This window comes from Sipha flava, unplaced genomic scaffold (assembly GCF_003268045.1).
Source record: "Sipha flava isolate LNK unplaced genomic scaffold, YSA_version1 229_pilon_pilon, whole genome shotgun sequence".
Lineage (NCBI taxonomy): Eukaryota > Metazoa > Arthropoda > Insecta > Hemiptera > Aphididae > Sipha > Sipha flava.
In genome coordinates this window covers 305,823-325,786 of record NW_020272866.1, presented here as the reverse complement: position 1 = coordinate 325,786, position 19,964 = coordinate 305,823, and the positions used below count along the sequence as shown (strand labels likewise).

Here is a 19,964-nt window from a genome sequence, read left to right as displayed (position 1 = left end):
TTAGATATCGGTGATGGGAAAGTTACTACAGAGGAAAGTCATACAAATCTATTGATACAGTTTGCGATGTAACTGAAGCTGTAAATTATCCAACAGAGTTTTTAAACTCATTATATTTACCAGGCAAGCCACCGCATAATTTACAACTGAAGATTGGATCTCCGGTTATTTTGATTTATAATTTGAACTCACCACGGTTGTAAAACGGCACGCGATTAGACTTTAAAAAATTAATGAAAAATTTTATGGAAGCCATCATTTTAAATGGCAAATTCCTAGGTGAAAATATATTACTACCGCGAATCCCTATTATATCCACAGATGTGCCAATACAATTTAAACGCCTTCAATTTCCAATTAGATTGACATTTGCAATGGCTATTAATAAGTCTCAAGGCCAAACGATGTCTGTCTGTGGCTTAGATTTGAGCACATCATGTTTTTCACACGGTCAATTATACATGGCGTGCTCTCGAACCATCAAATTTGTTTGTGTTGGCGAAAGATGGGATAACAAAAAATATTGTACACTCTGTTACATTAAGGAATTGATATTTTTTTTTTACTAATCTTGTCATAATTAGCGATATATATAATTTTAAAGGATTGATTTTAAAAAAATAATAAAAAAATAAATGTTTGATGTTTTTTCATTTTTATATTCCGTCACTGTTCACAGCACTCCATACCTCTTCCACTTATATCATCATTATACACTTATATTAAATTAATTATTTTTTTTTGGCAAAATATTCTCTAGAAATAATTTATATGACAAAACAACGTTTATCAGGTCAGCTAGTTTTATATATATATATTATTGCGTGCTAACTTATTGATCGTATTTCAGTTATTCGCTCAATCTATTCAATGCTTGAATGTAGGTGGATGTTGTAAAATAATTACTACTAGTTGTGGTTAAAGTGTTTTATTTAAACTGTTCAAATTATTCTTACTACAAATAATTAATATTTGATGTGAAATATTTCAAGTCCTAATAATTTAATAAACTGTTGTGAGTCTAAGTCCAGACCACTTGCGTGAAGGTGCTCGGTGTCGCATAGCAAGAACTCGTCTGATTTGCCCTTGTTTCCGGGTGCCTTATATACCAGATGGACGCAAGTGTGTGTGTGTATGTGAAAATGAGTGATAGTTAAACATAGTAATGCTTATTGATTTTGTGTGTGGGATGGCGTATGCAATTAATGTGATAACTTATATAATTCAATTTATCTCACAGGAGTGGTTTATTGAATAATTGTTTCCTTATTGAATGACATTCATGTGATATTGTGGATGTTATCCTAATAATAATTTATTTGTTTCCTTTTTCGAATTTTGTATAGGTGTATTTTTGTGTAATAATGTGTATGCTTTAATTTATCCGTGGATGTGGCTTTTTGAACAATTGTTTTCTCGTTTTAATTTTGTGTTATTAAATGATAATATTAAAACTCGTTTTAATATTTATAAAAATTCGTTTATTATATGTATCGTTGCACATTCATGCATATATGTAATGCAGGGTGACTATAGTGCTATTGTTATTTACATACGCGGGACGCGACAATATATATATATATATATATATAATACAGTATTAAGAATATTCTATTTTTAAACATTATTGATTTAAGTTTGAAACACAAAGTATACATATTGTAGAACGTAATTACATCGCGTTGTTGATGTAAATATTATTCTAAACTCTTGACATTCAATAACATTTGTAGTCCGACTGGTTACACCTACACGTTGTCACTATCGACTTATATAAGAGTGTATATATATAATAGACATAAGTAAGATAAACTCCAAATTCATTATTATAGAGTGTCAACACCTAAATTCAAATAATATTTATGTTGACAGTCATCTAATTTGCAGAAACACATTTCGTGATAAACATTAAAAACTAGGTAGGTACTCTACAATTATATTTCTTTTTTTTTTTGTATGACAGTGTCGCAAAAAACGTAGTGTCCGATTCTGTTATATTTTTATGAATGATAATAATTTTTTAAAATTAAAATAACCGTTGCTAAAGATGCGTCTATACGAGTATCCTGCAACCAAAAGCTTCGATAGTTTTTATATCAACCAATTATTTATTTTAAAATGGTACCTCAGATGTTTAAGTACGTAACTAACAATATTTTTAATTTTTGTAGAAATCGGCACGAATAAAATATGTATGGTATAGATAGTCTATAATGCTTATAATGAAAAATTACCATAAAAAAATAAAATATTTTGTTGTTCGTGATATGGGCATAACGATATTATGTGTAACATTCAGGAGAACACGAATGTACAAGTATATATTGGAGAGGGACTAAAAGCGTAGGTCCTTGAAATTTTAAAATTGTTTATAATATGACTGTAATATAATAATATACACGTATATATACGTAATATCTATACGAGTAATACACATGTTTTCGGTTCCACCTCTCTCTGTTTATTTTGTGTTCACGCATGCTTATTTTTTTTCTAAAAATACAAAGTCCGTTCATCGGTCTGATATGTTACATTAAAAAGTAACTCAATTACAGCTGTTTTTTACACATGAAAATATTGTGACAGTAAACATTTTCATAACTCGGGCTACAATTTGACGAAATTACTTAACTTTTTAAACTGAAAAGTAATGCGTAGGTACTTTTAAAATTAGTTGTAGTAAATTTACCTACTCGTATGTTATTATATATATGACATATGTATGTGTGCATTGTTTACTTGTTTATATGAATTTCATTATTTTTTTTCTTACCACATAGTATATAATTATATCGTAAACTGGGGCGTATTTATGGGGTGATATGGGTGTTAAAACACCCCCCCTCCCATTGACCGTATTTTATAGTATTTCACCAATTTTCAAACTTACTTATAGTATAATTTGAATAAACCTTGTGTACAACTTGTAGATTTTACATATACTGTCTTAATATAATAATTTTCATTAATATAATAATATATATGAATACGTGGTATTTATTAATGCAATACGGGGGGGGGGGGGGGGGTTTGGCAGATCCAAACTTACCATAAATCTATTACATTTTAAAACATCCCCGTTAAATGAATCCTGGATACGCCACTGATCGTAATTATATCACATATTAGTGATACAAGTTATTTTAAAAATTAATGTTTTTTTCAATATTTTAAGTACAATTTTTACAATTACTTTTTAAATCGAACGAAACCATGTGTTACGTAAAATTAAATCTAATTGAATTGAACCCTTTAATTTCGAATATTTTACTATATTTCAAGTCTGTGATACAATCATTACCAAGATTCCTTTTTATGGTGTATAGTCCCTATTTACACAACTTGAAAACAAGTAATTTGTAATACTGAAGTTTTGAGATTCTGTGTGCCGTCGTCGTCTTTCAGTTATTTATTAAATTGTATTTTGTGTACGATATTTTATTTTAATGTACTAACATCATTGGTTATAAATGCTAATAATGTTCTATAATGTATTTTAATCAAAACTATTAAAATCACAGAACACAAAAGTCGTATGCTATTCGTGATTTAAATTTTAGTGGTTTAAGTGGTGCGTGTGATTATAAAATTGATCAACACTGATTTTTCACTGTTGTTGGACACACTGATAAGACACTAAATATCAAGATAAGAGAAATTAGTTCAATATTATTAGTTTAAATGTGAAAAATAAATAATTTGTTTTCAACGTTTTCGTAGAATCTTTAAAAAAACGTACTATTTAATTTTTTACTTATTTTAATTATATATATTGTGCTTAAATGTTACCTTTAAAGCCTCCGGTGTCTAAAAAGAATTTAAAAGACATTAAACTCTTAATTTATCCTATTTATGATGAAAATGGAAAAATATTCGATGAGAGTTCATGGCCTAAGTACCAAGGGATTTTTAATGGGCGAATAATAGTTGTCAACGATTCAAATGACATATCACGTCTTTGCAATTTGGTTGGTAATATAGTTATTGTTTTTGTTCAGAAATTTAAACTGACATTCTTTATATTAGGGTTATTTTGGACAATCTGGTGTATTTGACAAGAACACATTTGTAGACTACAAAACATTACTAAATCAAGTATTTAAACAAAAAAAGAATTGGCATGCAATGGAATTAGTGCCATTTGAATTCCCTAGTAATATAGAAAATAAAAAGGTTGAAGAAATACAGGTTGAAAATGATGATGAAAATTGTCAATTAATTAAAGAACCTAGTACGTCTAAAAAAAACTTAACTGCTGATTGCACACAAAAAATTAACTTACTGAAACAAAATATACAAGACCATACACTAGAAAATTGTTTAGCCAACTACATTAAAGAACCGAACACTAATGATAATTTAGTTGTTGATGGTACTCCTACTAATTGGAAAGATCTCAAAACTAATTTTAATAAAGAACTTAATAAATTGTTAATCTTATCTGGATGTGAACAAAATGTATTATATTATTTACTTTTAGAAGAAGCTTTTTTTTTATGTTATACATTAGAATGTTTGGAGATACAAGGAGAAAATGGTTTAGTAATGAATGTACAGGAGTGCTGGAAGCAATTTAATGGTTTAAAAAAAGATTTTCCATATTTTTATGCTGCATATCATTATTATAGATCAAAAGAGTGGGTGGTTAAACCAGGACACCAATATGGTGGTGATTATGGTAAATTATAAATATTAATTAATAATTTTAACTGTTCTTATCAATGAATCTGTTTTTAGTGTTGTACAAATTGTCACCTTTTTATTACCATTCTTCATATGTGGTCGTAGTCAGCATTAATGGTCAAAATAGTGAATTGTTGTCATCATGGCCAATGTGGTTTGGATGCAGTCGAGTAATAGAAGCTGCTAATAAGGATTTATTAATATGTACAGTTCATGGTCCTCCATATGAAGAAGGAATGCCTATAGATCTAACTCAATACACTGTAAAGGACACTATTGTAAGACGTTGGTTGCCATCTCAAAACAGAATGAAACCTTAATGTTGTTAATATGACATAAATAATAAATATAGGTAAAATTTACATAAAAAAATAGAAAATTTCAATATGAATAAACTTCACAATATACTAATTTTATGACTACATTGGTTTAATTTTATAGTCTATGATTACTTTATCATTTCAACTTTTCATTCTAATTCCGTCAGAATTTTTTTTTAATCCAGTTAATCTATATTGTCTTCGTTCTTCTAAGTATTGATTTCGACATTCCTTTATGAAATCCTCATTTATAAACCATTTTTCCATACAAGTATTTAATAATTTCACTTCTTGTCTGCATTTATAAAACATAAAAAATCCAGTATCCAAACAACAATCTCCAAAAGCTAAATGAAAATTGAAAATATAAAATATAATAAATTTTCATTAATAAAAAATAATTTTCAAAAATTGAATAGATACCTTTATTTTCTTCAACACATTTTTCATATTTAGCTCTTTCTCGTACAATTTTAGGAATTACCACATTTTGTTCGATTTTTCGTAATTTATAATCATCTGGATCTCCTGCACATTTTATTAAATTGATTAAAAGTAATATGTAAAGTAAGAACTATTATTAATAATAATTGTACATACCCAACCCGTGAGGACCTCCTGCATACCGAGGCTTACGTACATTTTCTTTAGATTCTGACATTACAACATGAAATATATAATTAAATAGTAAGTAATAAATTAATGTTTCAATTAATAATATTCATAAAATTTAAAAAAAAATCAATTATATTAGTTATAATTGTTAAATCTCTTGTGATATTCATAAATCTAAAAAACACAGTTATTTTAAATTGAAAAGTCCTGTATTGCAAATAAATTTGTAAGTATTGAAGATATTAAATTATTGTATATAGCAATTTCATAATGTGTTATCATTTCGTTTTACTGATAAATGATAATATTATTATTATCTTAATTTTCATTTTTAACCTCACTGTTGTAGTAAACGAAGTATTTTAGGTTATGTGATTAGTTTGTTGTCAAACTCAAATTCGCTTAATCATTTTTCGAATGCATTTACAGTCAGTGCCGTGTACCACTTTCAAACATTTCCATTGTCAATTATTGCTTCTCATGCATGGTAAATGTTGTAATCTTAAATTATAATATTAGCTGAATGAAATAAAATAAATACATCAACAAAATCTACGAAATTTCTGGTAAATACTGTTTTAATATTTAAATAGCTATTGTTTTTAACGTCATGTAATATTGTAATTTGTTATTATCATACTTGTGTGTTTAGATAATCCTTTTGAAATATGGATCGTTTATTAAGATTGGGTGGTGGTATTCCTTTGGGACAAGGATCTGCTCCAGCTGCCGATACTCCTGTTGTTGATACTGCTGAACAAGTTTATGTATCATCATTGGCTTTGTTAAAAATGTTGAAACACGGACGTGCTGGAGTTCCTATGGAAGTTATGGGCTTAATGTTGGGTGAATTTGTGGATGATTATACAGTCCGAGTAATTGATGTATTTGCTATGCCTCAAACGGGAACTGTACGATTATGCTTTATTATGTAAGGTTTCAATTGATACTAACTATCAATAATTTTAGGGTGTAAGTGTTGAGGCTGTAGACCCAGTTTTCCAAGCAAAGATGTTAGATATGTTGAAACAAACTGGTAGACCTGAAATGGTTGTTGGATGGTACCATTCACATCCTGGATTTGGTTGCTGGTTGTCTGGTGTAGATATCAATACACAACAAAGTTTTGAAGCTCTTTCTGAAAGAGCTGTTGCTGTTGTAGTTGACCCAATTCAGAGCGTCAAAGGTATTGCTTTTTAAATCTTAGCTTTATTTGGTTTAAAATAGAAACTTATTGAAGTCCATTTGTAATATTATAAAATTACTAGAGATAACATCTGTAACACTTAATGTTTGTATTTTTATGTATTTTAGAAGTAATCTACTTTCATTATTACTAATTAAGAAAATAAGTATTTTATTCATTATATTCCTATTAAATTAGTAAAAGAATAAATTATTATATTTTATTAATACTTTGTTATATATTGAACTATCAACAATGTCAATTATTGTAACAATTATTAGATTTTCAAACTTTCAATTTATTTTACCTCTATAAGTTATATATATTATTTATTTAATTTGACTATAATATATTTTAAAAAACAACAGTTTAATTTGAATTCAATTCAACTTGCCTGCAGGTAATACATTTGAGTAGGATTGCTGTTGTAAATTGTTGCCTGATTTAAGCAGTTTCAAAAATTATAATTGAGTAGACCTACCACTAAAAATAATATTATTTAGTTATTTTCATTAGAAAAAATGATTTAATAACTATTATCTAAAACAGCAAATTGTATGTACAACTAAGGTATAATTTGGATAAATATCTTTTGGAGGAGATAGTTCACTAACAGCACATCAGAAATAAATTTAACTGTCCACATTTGCTGGTTTTTTTCTTATTAATTAATATTATTTATTTTTAATTTAAGTATATCTCTAGACCAATTATATTTGAGCAACATTGAATATTTACAAAAAGAGAAATTAAGATTTTAAAATTAATTATTAATAAGAAGATTTTGGTTGTTTAATTATTTAACGTGTAATCTTTAAGATGCTTTAAATCTAACAATGGCTCTCGAAAACGCTGCAGCAAAAGTAGTTACAAATTAATGTGAAAAAAAACAAAAATTTTAACGATTCTCGACAGCGACCCACCACAAGACGTATTTGAATCAATAGCTTTCGAAAAAGTGGGAGAATTCCAATATTTAGGAGCGCTTCTTAATACAAAAAATGATTGATCACAGGAGATAAGTGCGAGGATAGCAAAGGCAGAAAGAGCCTCTTTTGCACTATCAAAATTTTTTAAATCTAAAGCGCTGTCAAAAAAGACAAAATTGAGGTTATACATGGCAATAATAAGGCCTACTCTCACTTATGGGTGTGAAGTATGGACAACAAGTATGACGAAAAGAAGACTTAGAACCTTCGAAAACAAAATATGGAGAAGGATATGTGGACCAGTTCGCGACGCAAGAATAAATGAGTGAAGAAGAAAGTTCAATAAGGAACTACAGGAAAAACTGGGCCTAGCACCAGTCACTAGCTACATAAAAGGACAATGATTACAGTGGTTTGGGCACATAATGAGAAGAAGCGAAGAAGAAACCATTAAGGCAGTGATAGAATGGCAACCAGAAGGGAAGAGACCTCGAGGCAGACCAAGGAAAATATGGTTTGACTTAATAGAAGAGGATCTTAAAACTGTGGGAGTAAAAGAATGGAAGGAAATTTTACAAGATCGAGAGAAATGGAGGGACATAGTGTTGGTGGCAAAAACTCTAATAGAGTTATAAACACTAGTTATGATGATGATTTAATCTTTTATAATGATATTTTTTGAGTATATGTAGTTGAAGGTATTTGTAGAGAGATTTGCTCATATTAAATTAGGAAGGTCCTGTTTTGATTCTAAAAGGCCTGTAGTGGACATATTTATTATAAATAATGGATTTTTTTCTTCGACCTAAGAGTAACAGTACAACAACAATATTATATAAGTAGAACAATAAAAAAAAATAAAAAAAATATATTAAAACAAAGAATCATAAAATTGTAGGTGTATCTTAGAGGCTCATTTTATAAATAAAGTTTTAGTTAGGAATAAGGAGGATATTTTAAAAATGAGTTGTATGCTCATACATCTCTGTATGATCTGTGACTAACAAAGTTGGTTAAGATGGAGAATCAATTTGATTAATTATTAATCTGCTAATGAATTTTAAATTTAATTTTCTTTTTAGGTGAACAAAAGTGGTAGGTCTAGTATATTTGAGATATTGGTATTTTAGTTGGTTCCCAGATTTGGATTCCATAGAACCAAACTGGTCTTATAATAGATTTGTAATTCATTTTATAATTTATATAAATCATATATTTTAGAAGATATAAATATAACTATAATATATATATATATATATATATAACTCAAATATTAACTTGTTCTTGTTTAAGTATTTTGTAATAAGTCACTATTCTAGTATGTCTATGATGTCAAGTCTTTTGTTGAAGGTTAGATTGAGATTGGACTTAGGTTAATTTAAAGTTGAGAACATTAATTTTGATAATTATCCTGAACTGATTATTCTTCATTTTCTTTATAATATTCACCTTTTTGACTTAAAAATATTTATTTCTTGATTATTTTATTTAAGTGAAGGTAAAGAAATTTTACTGCTATGTTGTTGAAATTATAATTTTTCTAGTAATTTTGTTTGTATTTAAAAAAGGACTAAGGTTAATGTCAGTCATAAAAAAGTTTTATTAATGCACCTAAGGTATTAAACTTATACTCGATTATAATAAAAAAAATATGCAAAATGAATATTTCTGTTAATTGAATCTGTCATTTTGAAAAGGCCATATCTCCATGAAATAAAAATTTTCAGGAAACGTGGAAAACTGGTTTTAGAGATCAAAATTAAATTTAGACAAAAATTGAAAAATTGTTAAATTATTTAATTCCCTTATATAAAATCAACTATGATATGGCCGTAATGCTGGAAATATGTGTTATTATTGATTAAAAACATATGTCATATAAAACTAGTTTTAAAAATATGTGGAGAAATGACCAATTCAATTAAATATTAAGTCTAAATATTGTTGAATGTTTAATTTTAAAATTTTGTTTAATTTTAAAATTTTGTTTAATAAATATTAATAATTATTTTAGGAAAAGTTGTGATAGATGCTTTCCGTTTAATAAACCCCAATATGATGGTACTTGGTCAAGAGCCCAGACAAACTACTAGCAATTTAGGACATCTGCAAAAACCATCAGTTCAAGTCTGTAAAATGTTTATTATTGTTACTTTAATTATTTTAATCATAAAATACATCAATTATAGGCTTTAATTCATGGTCTTAATCGTCATTATTATTCAATTTCAATAAACTATCGCAAAAATGAACTTGAACAAAAAATGTTATTGAATTTGCATAAAAAATCGTGGATGGATGGAATGGCTCTGGAAGATTATGAAAAACATTGTGATATCAACCGAAGTACAGTTAAAGACATGCTAGAATTAGCTAAGAGTTATAACAAAGTAATGCACTAAATAAAATATATAATAGTATTTTATTGTAAATTTTTATTAATAATTATTAATTATCTACAGGCACTGGAAGAAGAAGATAAAATGACACCAGAACAATTGGCTATTAAAAATGTTGGCAAACAAGATCCTAAGAGGCATTTGGAAGAAAAAGTTGATAATTTAATGTCTGCAAATATTGTTCAATGCTTAGGTTCCATGTTGGATACTGTAGTGTTTAAATAAAATTTCTCATCAAATTCAATGACCATGGAAAAACCTTGAATAGAAATAAGTTATTTCTATTGTATATCAGCAAGTCATGTTTAATATTTGATTGCTACATTAATGTTTGTACGAATATTATTCATCACTATTTTCTCTTTTTTTTTTATATAAAATTATAAAAATATCAATAACAAAAAATCTAGTTTAATAAAGATTTGTATTCATATAATACATATTTATATATTAATATAATTAGTTATCATCAAATTAATAGTTTTTAATCTTGATGATACTGAAAAAAATCAAACTTTTTTACATGATAAATATTATGTAATATGACCCTGATTTGTAACAATTAGTTTTTTAAGCAATTTTTAATTCTTAATACAATTTGAAGCAATGTGGGTTATTTTATATAAAATTATTTTAATAAGTGACATTTTTAATTAATTCATTTTTTTTTTAAACTACAAATTTCTTTTGATGTTTCTTTGCAATAATTATCCTGAAAGAGAAATATAATTATAAATTTGATGCTAACCATTTTACTACTATTTAAATTAATGTTTCAGATAAATTTTCCAATTTTAGTACATTTTTGAAATTTGACTGTTAAATATACAAAAATGTATGTTATACCTAAATATTCAATAATCAATAAACGCAGAAAAATATTAATTTTATCAAGTTAAATTTGCATATTATTGTTTTTGTTATTTATTAATCTTAACAAGATTTTGATGAAGATATTAAATATTTTGTGTGTGTGTGTATATATATATATATAAATATATTTGAAATAAAACTGCAGCTATAAGTCAAACTATTGATGCTGCCATCTACTTTCTGATTGTATTATATATATGTATGTAATTAACAGGGTTATAATATACGTGTATAAAACTTTATATGTTACACGTATAAATCAAACATATAATACGGTTTATTTTTTAAATTCACGCTTAAAAATAAAAAATATATTTTGCTGTTTTAAGTATTTTATATTATATATCTACTTTAAAATTTTCGTTTATAATCTATTAGGTAGTATATAATATTAAAAGTATTACAAATATCATAAGTACAATGAATTTACTATAAATACGCCCCCGATAAATAATGATAATTATTAACAATAGATTAATAGCACCACAATTGTTTATTTATAAGGTATTTTCTTTTTATACAGTTTAAAACGTATAAAACTACTTGTTTTTTATTATGAATATTATATGTATGTATAATATGTGTTTTGTACTATACCGTATTATATGTTTCAACCCTGGTAAATAAGTATAATTATTATTTATAGTATAACTATTTAAAATAAGAAATTGTATTTATTATTCTTTTATAACATAATAATTTGTCATTGATATACCAACTATTTAATTTGAGTATATATATAAGCTTAATTTTCATAATGGTTCATTAGAAGAAAATATAAATTTTATTTGATTGTATTCGCTTATAAGTTGAAATATTTTTAATTAATAATAATGTAACATTTAAATACTTCTAACAAGTCTGTATTAAAAAAACTTTGGTCCATGGTAGAGTGTTAAGTATTAATTTATAATCAAATACTTATAATTATACGAGGAACTATTATTTTCAAATCATAATTTTTTTATTGATATTTTACAAAAAAAGATAAGAAAACATGATATATTCAATTATCTATAAATAACTAACAAAAACATTTGATACTAAACCATCCCTAGCAAATTGTGATATAAGTATACAGTGAAAAAATATAAGTATACAGTGAAAAATTTAAATCTTCAAAAGTTTGAAGCAATCCTTGTGGTCAAAATTGTGCATAGACATGTAATAAGAAATAGATCACCGTATAACCAATTAAGTAATCGTTTCACTCAAGAGGTCTATTTTTGAATTTTACATTAATCATTAATTTCACACTAATCGTATTAGTACATTAAAACATTAACTTTTAGTAGTTCAACTATTAGTGCACTAAAATGTTACATAAACTTTTTAGAGTGGGTATTTATTGCACTAATCGTGCTTTAGCATATAAATAAACATTATTGTATATATGTTATGTGAAAACAATAAAACATTCGCGTGCCCAGTGGCGTACATTCGATCTTGCTCTGGGGGGTTAACAAAAATAATCCTTATCTTTTTTTTTTTCGTTGTACAGATAAATAAGATAAATAACTGCTATAAACAGTTATTATTTTATACAACTTTTTTACCAATTTACAGTTTACTTTTACATTACAGTAAATTAATAGTTATTGGAATATAAAAACAGCATAGTTAACAAAACTTTTCAAACACCTATCAATAAAATTATTTAATTATCATAATATTTGTATAGTTGTATATTTTATGTTCAAAGCGTAATAATGAAACTACGAATATATTACACGTCATCAATAATAAAACAATTTTCTTTTTTTTTTTTTTTGGCCCTGGGGGGGGTTTGAACCCAGAAACCCTTCCCGTATGTACGCCACTGCGCGTGCCGTTTATTTGTAAAGTCGTTTTAATTTCAATATATTTAGTTTATAATTATCTGTTCAATAAAATATAAAATAATAAACACTTCAATAATATGAAACATTTGGTTGATTTAAATAACGTCAAAGTTATAAACAATTTAGAAATTGTCGAAAAAAGGCAAAATACAGTTCGATTTCATGTAATTGAGGATCCTTTTATTGGTATGTTAAATGAAAAATGTACAATAATATATATTTTTATTTTAAACAATTAATTTCCCACATTAATAGATAAGATACAGATAAGTATAATATTTTACTTATTATTGTAGGTTTGACTGAAAGAGAACAAATTTAGGTTTACCAAAGGACTCATAAATTTGTTAATAGACTAATTGCGTCCCTATCTTCAACCACCATTTAGGAAATCAGCTAAAGTATCGAACGTAAGATAAATAAATACCTATGTAGTATGTATAGATAATTTATAATATAATACCTATGTATAATTGTATTTAAAATAAATAATCGGAAACTTGTTCTGCTGTATAGTAGGGGTGGAGTGAACCTCGATCATAGACTAGATCACTGTAATGGATGTGTTAAATTTGAATTCAGTGGTTAGTATCATTGTGTCGAAAAACGATTCTGAACAGAGATGATATCGCTATTTTAAAAAAAATACCAGTACCACTAGGGCTACAACTAAGAAAACTTGAAAATTTCAGTTCTCTGTTTTAATATATTTGTAATAGTTTCACATAGTGACTGTGAATTTTTCATTGTAAAAATTAGTCCAATCTTTTTAGTACACAATTTCGGATGTTTGTGGACAAAATCAATTACTAATGTCTTGTTCATACGTCACACTTTTTGATTTTGGTTTTTCCTCCATCTCAGAAACAATATATACTTATATATTATAATTGTACTTAAATTTAGTCGTAAAATGTAATTAAAATATTTTTAATTTAATAAAAAAAATTATAAGATAGTAAATTATTATTTTTTTTTTTTTAAATAATCTTGTTATCAATATTTATCACTGAAAAATACAATGACATAGGTAATCGATAATAATGTATATTTTACAATATTGTAAATAAAATATTTTCAAATACATATAGAAAAGATTAGTTTAAAAATGAAATATTTAACAATATCATAATAGTGTATAAAATATTAGATCAAAAAAATATTTGATTCAAAAATACGATTATTGATTGGTGTACTAAAAATTTCGTCTAAACATTTAGTATTTTCCTAACTTTGGCTAATGATTAGGGCGAATTCAAAAATAGACCATCAGAATCTAAAATATTTCTGTTCATTGCCTAAAAAAAATACAGAAATTTGGTTTTATCATAGGTTAGAATAATGTTTTGATGTTATACGGTTTTTAAAATTGTCCTTGGAAAACACGATTTATATTTTGGGCACTCAACTTAAAATACAAAATGAAAACGACTGTACAGTACCTATTAATATAGTTTATTTCTTATTAATGTGAACAGTGACGCCAAAGTTTTAAAAATTTGGTCGAGCGAAAAATTTTTAAAAATACCACAATGTCTTAATACCGGCCCCAATGGCGTGGCCTAGAAGAAAAGGAATAGTGGTTTTACCGAAAAATTAATAATATTAAGTTTAATGGGGTTATTAAAACTTCATTCCAATATGAAGCGGCCACATTCTAAATTTTCAAAATATCTCTGGCAAAGATCCAACTTCAGTATAGGTTAAGCCGTCGGCAGGAGCAGGCAATAAAACCATTTTGTCCACGATCCCAGTCTAAGAAAATTTAATGGAGGTCTCCTTAGAGTCCAGATTGATTAGAAATACTCGGTGTTACCTATTAGAAATTATTGATACTAATGTACTATTTTTCTTTATGAAATATTAATCGTGATTAATCTTTATTATGTCAGTGAAGCCTTGTAGTAAATATCTGTTTTTTATTTTGTATATAATTTAATACAATAGTAATAGTATGGATTTGAATGCCATTTACGATTTCTAAAAACCAATTTTCATTAACATTGATTTGGAAATTAACTATTTCTTTTGTAATTGATTATGTATATATAAAATATTTTTTGGTGAACATTATTTTGAGCTTTAATCCGCATAAAAAAGGCCTAAAACTGCATTTATTATGTATTTTGAAATTTGCCTTTGAAACTTGAAGGTATGAACGAAAAAACTTTTTGATTGTCCTAGAAGTGTTTTTAAAAACTTATATTTATTGAAATTTTAATAAAATTAATAATTGAAAATGTATCACTTTTGATGTTCTTTTGAATTTTTATCATTTTCTGTCAAACTTTTCTGTTTGGTTAAAATAAACAACTCGTCTGTAACGTATTATATTTGATATTTGTTATTTGTAAATTTTAAAATACCGATATTATTCGAACGTAAAAAGAGTTTTAATTACTCATTCGATTAGTACCAATTTAAAATAATATTAGTTTAATACTTCAAATTGTGTTATTATAATAATTCAATTTAGGTACCTATATAAATTATAAGTATAAGTATAATATATTAATATCGATTGGGTTGAGGTACGCAGTTTACAAGTAGCTTTTTCTTACTAATTTTGTTTTCGTTCGAGCTTATATTTTTATCGGTGCTTTTCGATTCGTTGAAATTTCATTGATTGGTTTTAATATTGTTTTACTAAAGTATTAGATTTAGGTTTCAAAATTATTCTCACCAATCGAATTGCTTTATTCGCTATGCACGTGGTGTGCGGAACGTTGGTGTATGTTGATAAAATGTCTTAAACGCGTCACACCCGTACAACACGCAATTAAGATTGGAATAAATTACATATACCTATATCTTTAAAGGATTTTGTATTAAACAAACCAACTTAGATTTAAAGTTGATTTTGAATATTAACGATGTTAAAAAGTGCAAATGTAGCTATATAGTAAATACAAACATGTATTTCAGTGTTTAAGTAAAGTACTTGTCAATCAAGTGAAGTTTTAAAGTATACAAAATCAAGCTACGTACTATATTAGTAAAGTGGTTTTTCATTTATGTGATATAGTATATGTTTGGTTAATTTATTTAAATGCATAAGTTTAAAAATGTATTTAAATTAGGTGTTTTAAATTACATTTACATGATTAATCTGAAATTATAACTCATGAGCAATATAGTTACCTATTTAACTATCTAATCTCCAAATAATAGGAAAATATGAGAATAATCGTATATTCGATTATTGAAAAAACCCACAACGATTATTTATTATTTATTGTTCGAATAAAGAGTACTCAAGCAATATGTACATGATTAACAGTGGTTAAAACCGAGGGTAATGTCGTTTGTTCGTTCCAATACGGTTATTTTATTTGTTTGTCGTATCATAGTCATACTGTTTATTTATACTTTTTTAATTATTAAAAAATGCTTGTGGCGTTTTCATCGTTGCTGCTGATAATAAGATGTATGGCAGGTTGAAAAATAAAAAATAAAATAATTTGAAAATTAAAATACTTCAAATGAAATTACTTACGAGTAAGTACATGCAACGTACGAAACACGATGATTTTTAAATAAAAACCATTTCCAGAAAAATGAAAAATATCAGATTTTATTATTACAGGAAAAATCTTGGTCCTCAATATAATTTAATTGTGCAGCACAAAATAATGAACATTTAAAACGACAACGTTTTCGACTGTAAACGTGAAAATATTATTCAGCTATATATGTAGTAGTATTACTAAAAATCATTATTACATTGAAGCCAGGGGTGGATCCAGACCGAGACAACGGGGGGAGCAATTTTTAACGGACACACATAATATAGATATTTATATAGATAAAATTAAAAATATTAATTTTGATATAGGTTATTTATTTAAATAAAAAAGTCTTTAAAAAAAAATTATAATAAAAGTAATAATAATTTTTTTTAGTTATTTCAATATGTCTCATAACAATAGAGATTATAATTACAGATTTGTTGATTATGGAGGTACCGAACGATTTTTACATTGGTCGTTAACAGTTATCATGTTTCGGAAACACCGACAAACACAAAATTTGGTTACGAATATTTAATCATGATAGTAGTATATAGCTGTCATATCAGTATATCACAAAATAATAAATATAAGTGATAACATAGTACCAGCATAAGTTTGGTATAAAAAAAAAAAATAGTTTAAGATTTCCCTATTTACCCCATAAGTAATTACGTCAAAAACTAAAGTCTGCTACGGTGAACGAGGGAGGGGGGGGCGATCGCCCCATTCGTTCCCCTCTGGATCCGCCCCTGATTGAAGCAAATAATAAAACTACAATCATACTTTCGTTCGTACACTCACACACAACACCCAAAAGTTTATAATATTGATAATCACTTGAAAATCAAAAATAATAAAGACCGAATAAAATAAGATGTATAATCATCGCACGAGTATACTAAGTACTTAATATATTGTAATTCAAACATTATTTTAAAATAAGCATTTCCAACAGTCAACACAAAAAAGTTATTTTTGTTATACCTATTATATGTTGAGAAAATTGTTTTGTACTATTTTCATATTATTTTCGTTGTTCATTAAGTATTTAGATATTTAAAATCCATTTGTTAATAAAGTTGTACCGTCTTTAATAACCCACCGCAGAATGTCCTTTTAATTAAACCTGGATAATAAATCATGAGTTTATTTCATGCATACTATATTTAACAAATCATTAAACGGAAGCTCAAGAGGCCGAATTATTAACTTTGTTTACCTTTCTAATACTGCGTACACGATTTCAACAAACTGCCTATGATATACTGTCGTAATTTTATCGGATTATTATTGATAGTTCTGAAAACATTACATAATTCCTCGGTTTAAATGTAATTACTGTGAGGTGCTTAAATAAAAAAACAGCGTCAGCAATAATAATTTATAGACATTAATAAAAATCTTAATCAGTAATCTCGCAATTTCAATATTTAATATTACACTTAAATTATTAAATATAATTATAATTATTTTTTATAATAATTATTATTATTATTTATTTGTTCACAATAGTGTGAATTGGATTATATTTTTAAAGTTGGTGACAGTTTGTAGAGCAAACAAACTTTCGGGGGACTTTGCGAAAAACTCTGTTTTATTATATTCTAAATTTGGATGAGATTTTTTACAATTACATTTAAGTTAATACTTTATAATACATTTTATATAGATAAAATAAAAAAAAAAACATTTTAAATAAGAAAAAAATAATACATTTCTGAAATAAAATTAAAAATTAATGCACCTAATTCATATTTTGCAAAACATAATTTGGAAACTAACCATAATATACATTTTGATATCAATACAGAATTAAAAATATTAGATACCAAAAATAATTTTTACATTAATTCAGTTTTAAAAGAGTTACACATATCTATACAATAAAATAAAGAAAAATTATTTTAATAATATTTAAAATGTAAAAACCTATTTTAAAAATAATATCTTATATCAATCAATTTTAGATAATAATAACCAAATGTATAAAACATATTTATATTTCTTAATATATATATATTTATCAAAAGAACTCATTTTAAATAATCTCCCATATTATAATAAATTATCTCTATGTAAAACAACAAATTTTTCTCAATGTATTCCTTTCTTTATTTTTTCATATTCAGTTAAGATTTTATTAATTTTATTTATATCTGATAATAAGTTTTAATTTAAAACTGGTCATCCATGACACATGTCATAATACTCTAGGCTATGCCTTAAAATTATTTATTTATTTATATATTCGTTTACAAATATTAATCATTTTCGTTTTATTTTATTAATAAAATAATAAAAATAAAATAAAAATTAGTAAATGGTTAATACTCGCAAATAAATATAGAAATAAATAAATGCTTAGCCTGGAGTAGTATTATATTAGTTATGTATGACCGGTTCGGTTTCGAATTAAAAATTTATCATCAGTTATATACAAAGTCAATAAAATCGAGATTTATAGGATACATTAATAAAATATAACAGGGCTTTGCACCCGAATCATTTATTCATGTTTCGGATTTAGGTTGTTCAAACACCAGAATAATAAATCTAAATAAACGATTGGGTGTTAATAAGCGTTATTATTCGGATTAATATTGGTCAATACGGTTGTTGAATAGTCGAAAAAAAATCAAAAATTTTTATTGAAAACTAATTCCCTCCTCCCCCACCAAAAAAAAAAAAAGTTATTTCGAAAAAAATGATTTATGCTACTTATAATTTATAAAATATAATTTTCTAACATAAATGCACAACATTTGTTTTAGACCAAACTCAGTTTATTAAAGTACAGTAGTTATTAAGAACCTTTTCTAGAAACTAAAAAAATTAAGACAATGGGAAATTTATTAGGTACCTATTTATTTTATTGTGGTCAATTTTATTGTAAATAATGTTCATGCATTTCATAAGTATCCATGTATTTATCTGTTTATTATTTTAATAGCTAGTCTGCTAGTAAGTAACCAAATTTTACTTCAAAATAAACTATAGGTAAGGTCGTAAGGACTTCTAATTAATATAAATATAAATGTTAGTGTTGACAATCATTATTGGGGGTGTGGGAATGAAGCCCCCTACGGGTCGTTGGTATCGTTAAAATTTAGCCCACCTAGAAATTGAACTTTAGTTACTCCTATGCCTAAAACTAAACTCTGAGACCTAATATTCTGCTCCAAATCATCGTTCAAAGAATAAAGAATCGTCCAAAACTTTCTTGATAGGAGGAACTGAAATTTAACTTTCAATTCCAGTTTCTACTACACCATTATAGCCCAAATATTTTTCAATAAGGACTCAGCTGTATCCTTGCAACTTGAGAAAGAGACCATTGGAATCTTGGATCTAAATAAATTGCTAAAAACAAAAAAATTAAAAATTATATACCATTACAATACAACAATTATACAATTTATAAGAATTTAAAAATTAAAAGTAACAAATAAATTATTTAGTTACCTGCTAAAAACACAGAATTGTTTCTCAAAATTGATCCCCTAGTATCCATTGCTATAATTATGTCATTAGCTAGTCCTGAATCCACTAATTTAGTAGAAGTACAGCACTTTAACTATATACCAAAAAAAATCTCCTAAGGTTAAT

At 26.0% G+C, this 19,964-nt stretch overlaps 3 protein-coding genes across 3 annotated transcripts; 2 read left to right on the top strand and 1 right to left on the bottom strand.

The window, feature by feature from the left end:
- Positions 1 to 3,672: 3,672 nt before the first annotated feature.
- LOC112683546 lies at positions 3,673 to 6,131 on the top strand. Its single transcript, XM_025554612.1, has 4 exons — positions 3,673 to 3,968; positions 4,027 to 4,678; positions 4,738 to 5,035; positions 6,048 to 6,131. Exons 1-3 carry the CDS (start codon positions 3,783 to 3,785, stop codon positions 5,001 to 5,003), a joined length of 1,104 nt encoding a protein of 367 aa, XP_025410397.1. The 5' UTR covers positions 3,673 to 3,782; the 3' UTR covers positions 5,004 to 5,035; positions 6,048 to 6,131.
- Positions 5,071 to 5,876, bottom strand: LOC112683548 (COX assembly mitochondrial protein homolog). The gene is made up of 3 exons (XM_025554614.1): positions 5,604 to 5,876; positions 5,427 to 5,531; positions 5,071 to 5,350 (listed from the first exon to the last, which is right to left on the bottom strand). The coding sequence occupies exons 1-3, from the start codon at positions 5,662 to 5,664 to the stop codon at positions 5,145 to 5,147; spliced, it is 372 nt and encodes a 123-aa protein (XP_025410399.1). The 5' UTR covers positions 5,665 to 5,876; the 3' UTR covers positions 5,071 to 5,144.
- Positions 6,019 to 10,376, top strand: LOC112683547 (26S proteasome non-ATPase regulatory subunit 14). Its single transcript, XM_025554613.1, has 6 exons — positions 6,019 to 6,184; positions 6,271 to 6,529; positions 6,588 to 6,804; positions 9,748 to 9,860; positions 9,923 to 10,123; positions 10,196 to 10,376. The coding sequence occupies exons 2-6, from the start codon at positions 6,287 to 6,289 to the stop codon at positions 10,355 to 10,357; spliced, it is 936 nt and encodes a 311-aa protein (XP_025410398.1). The 5' UTR covers positions 6,019 to 6,184; positions 6,271 to 6,286; the 3' UTR covers positions 10,358 to 10,376.
- The last annotated feature ends 9,588 nt before the right edge of the window (positions 10,377 to 19,964 follow it).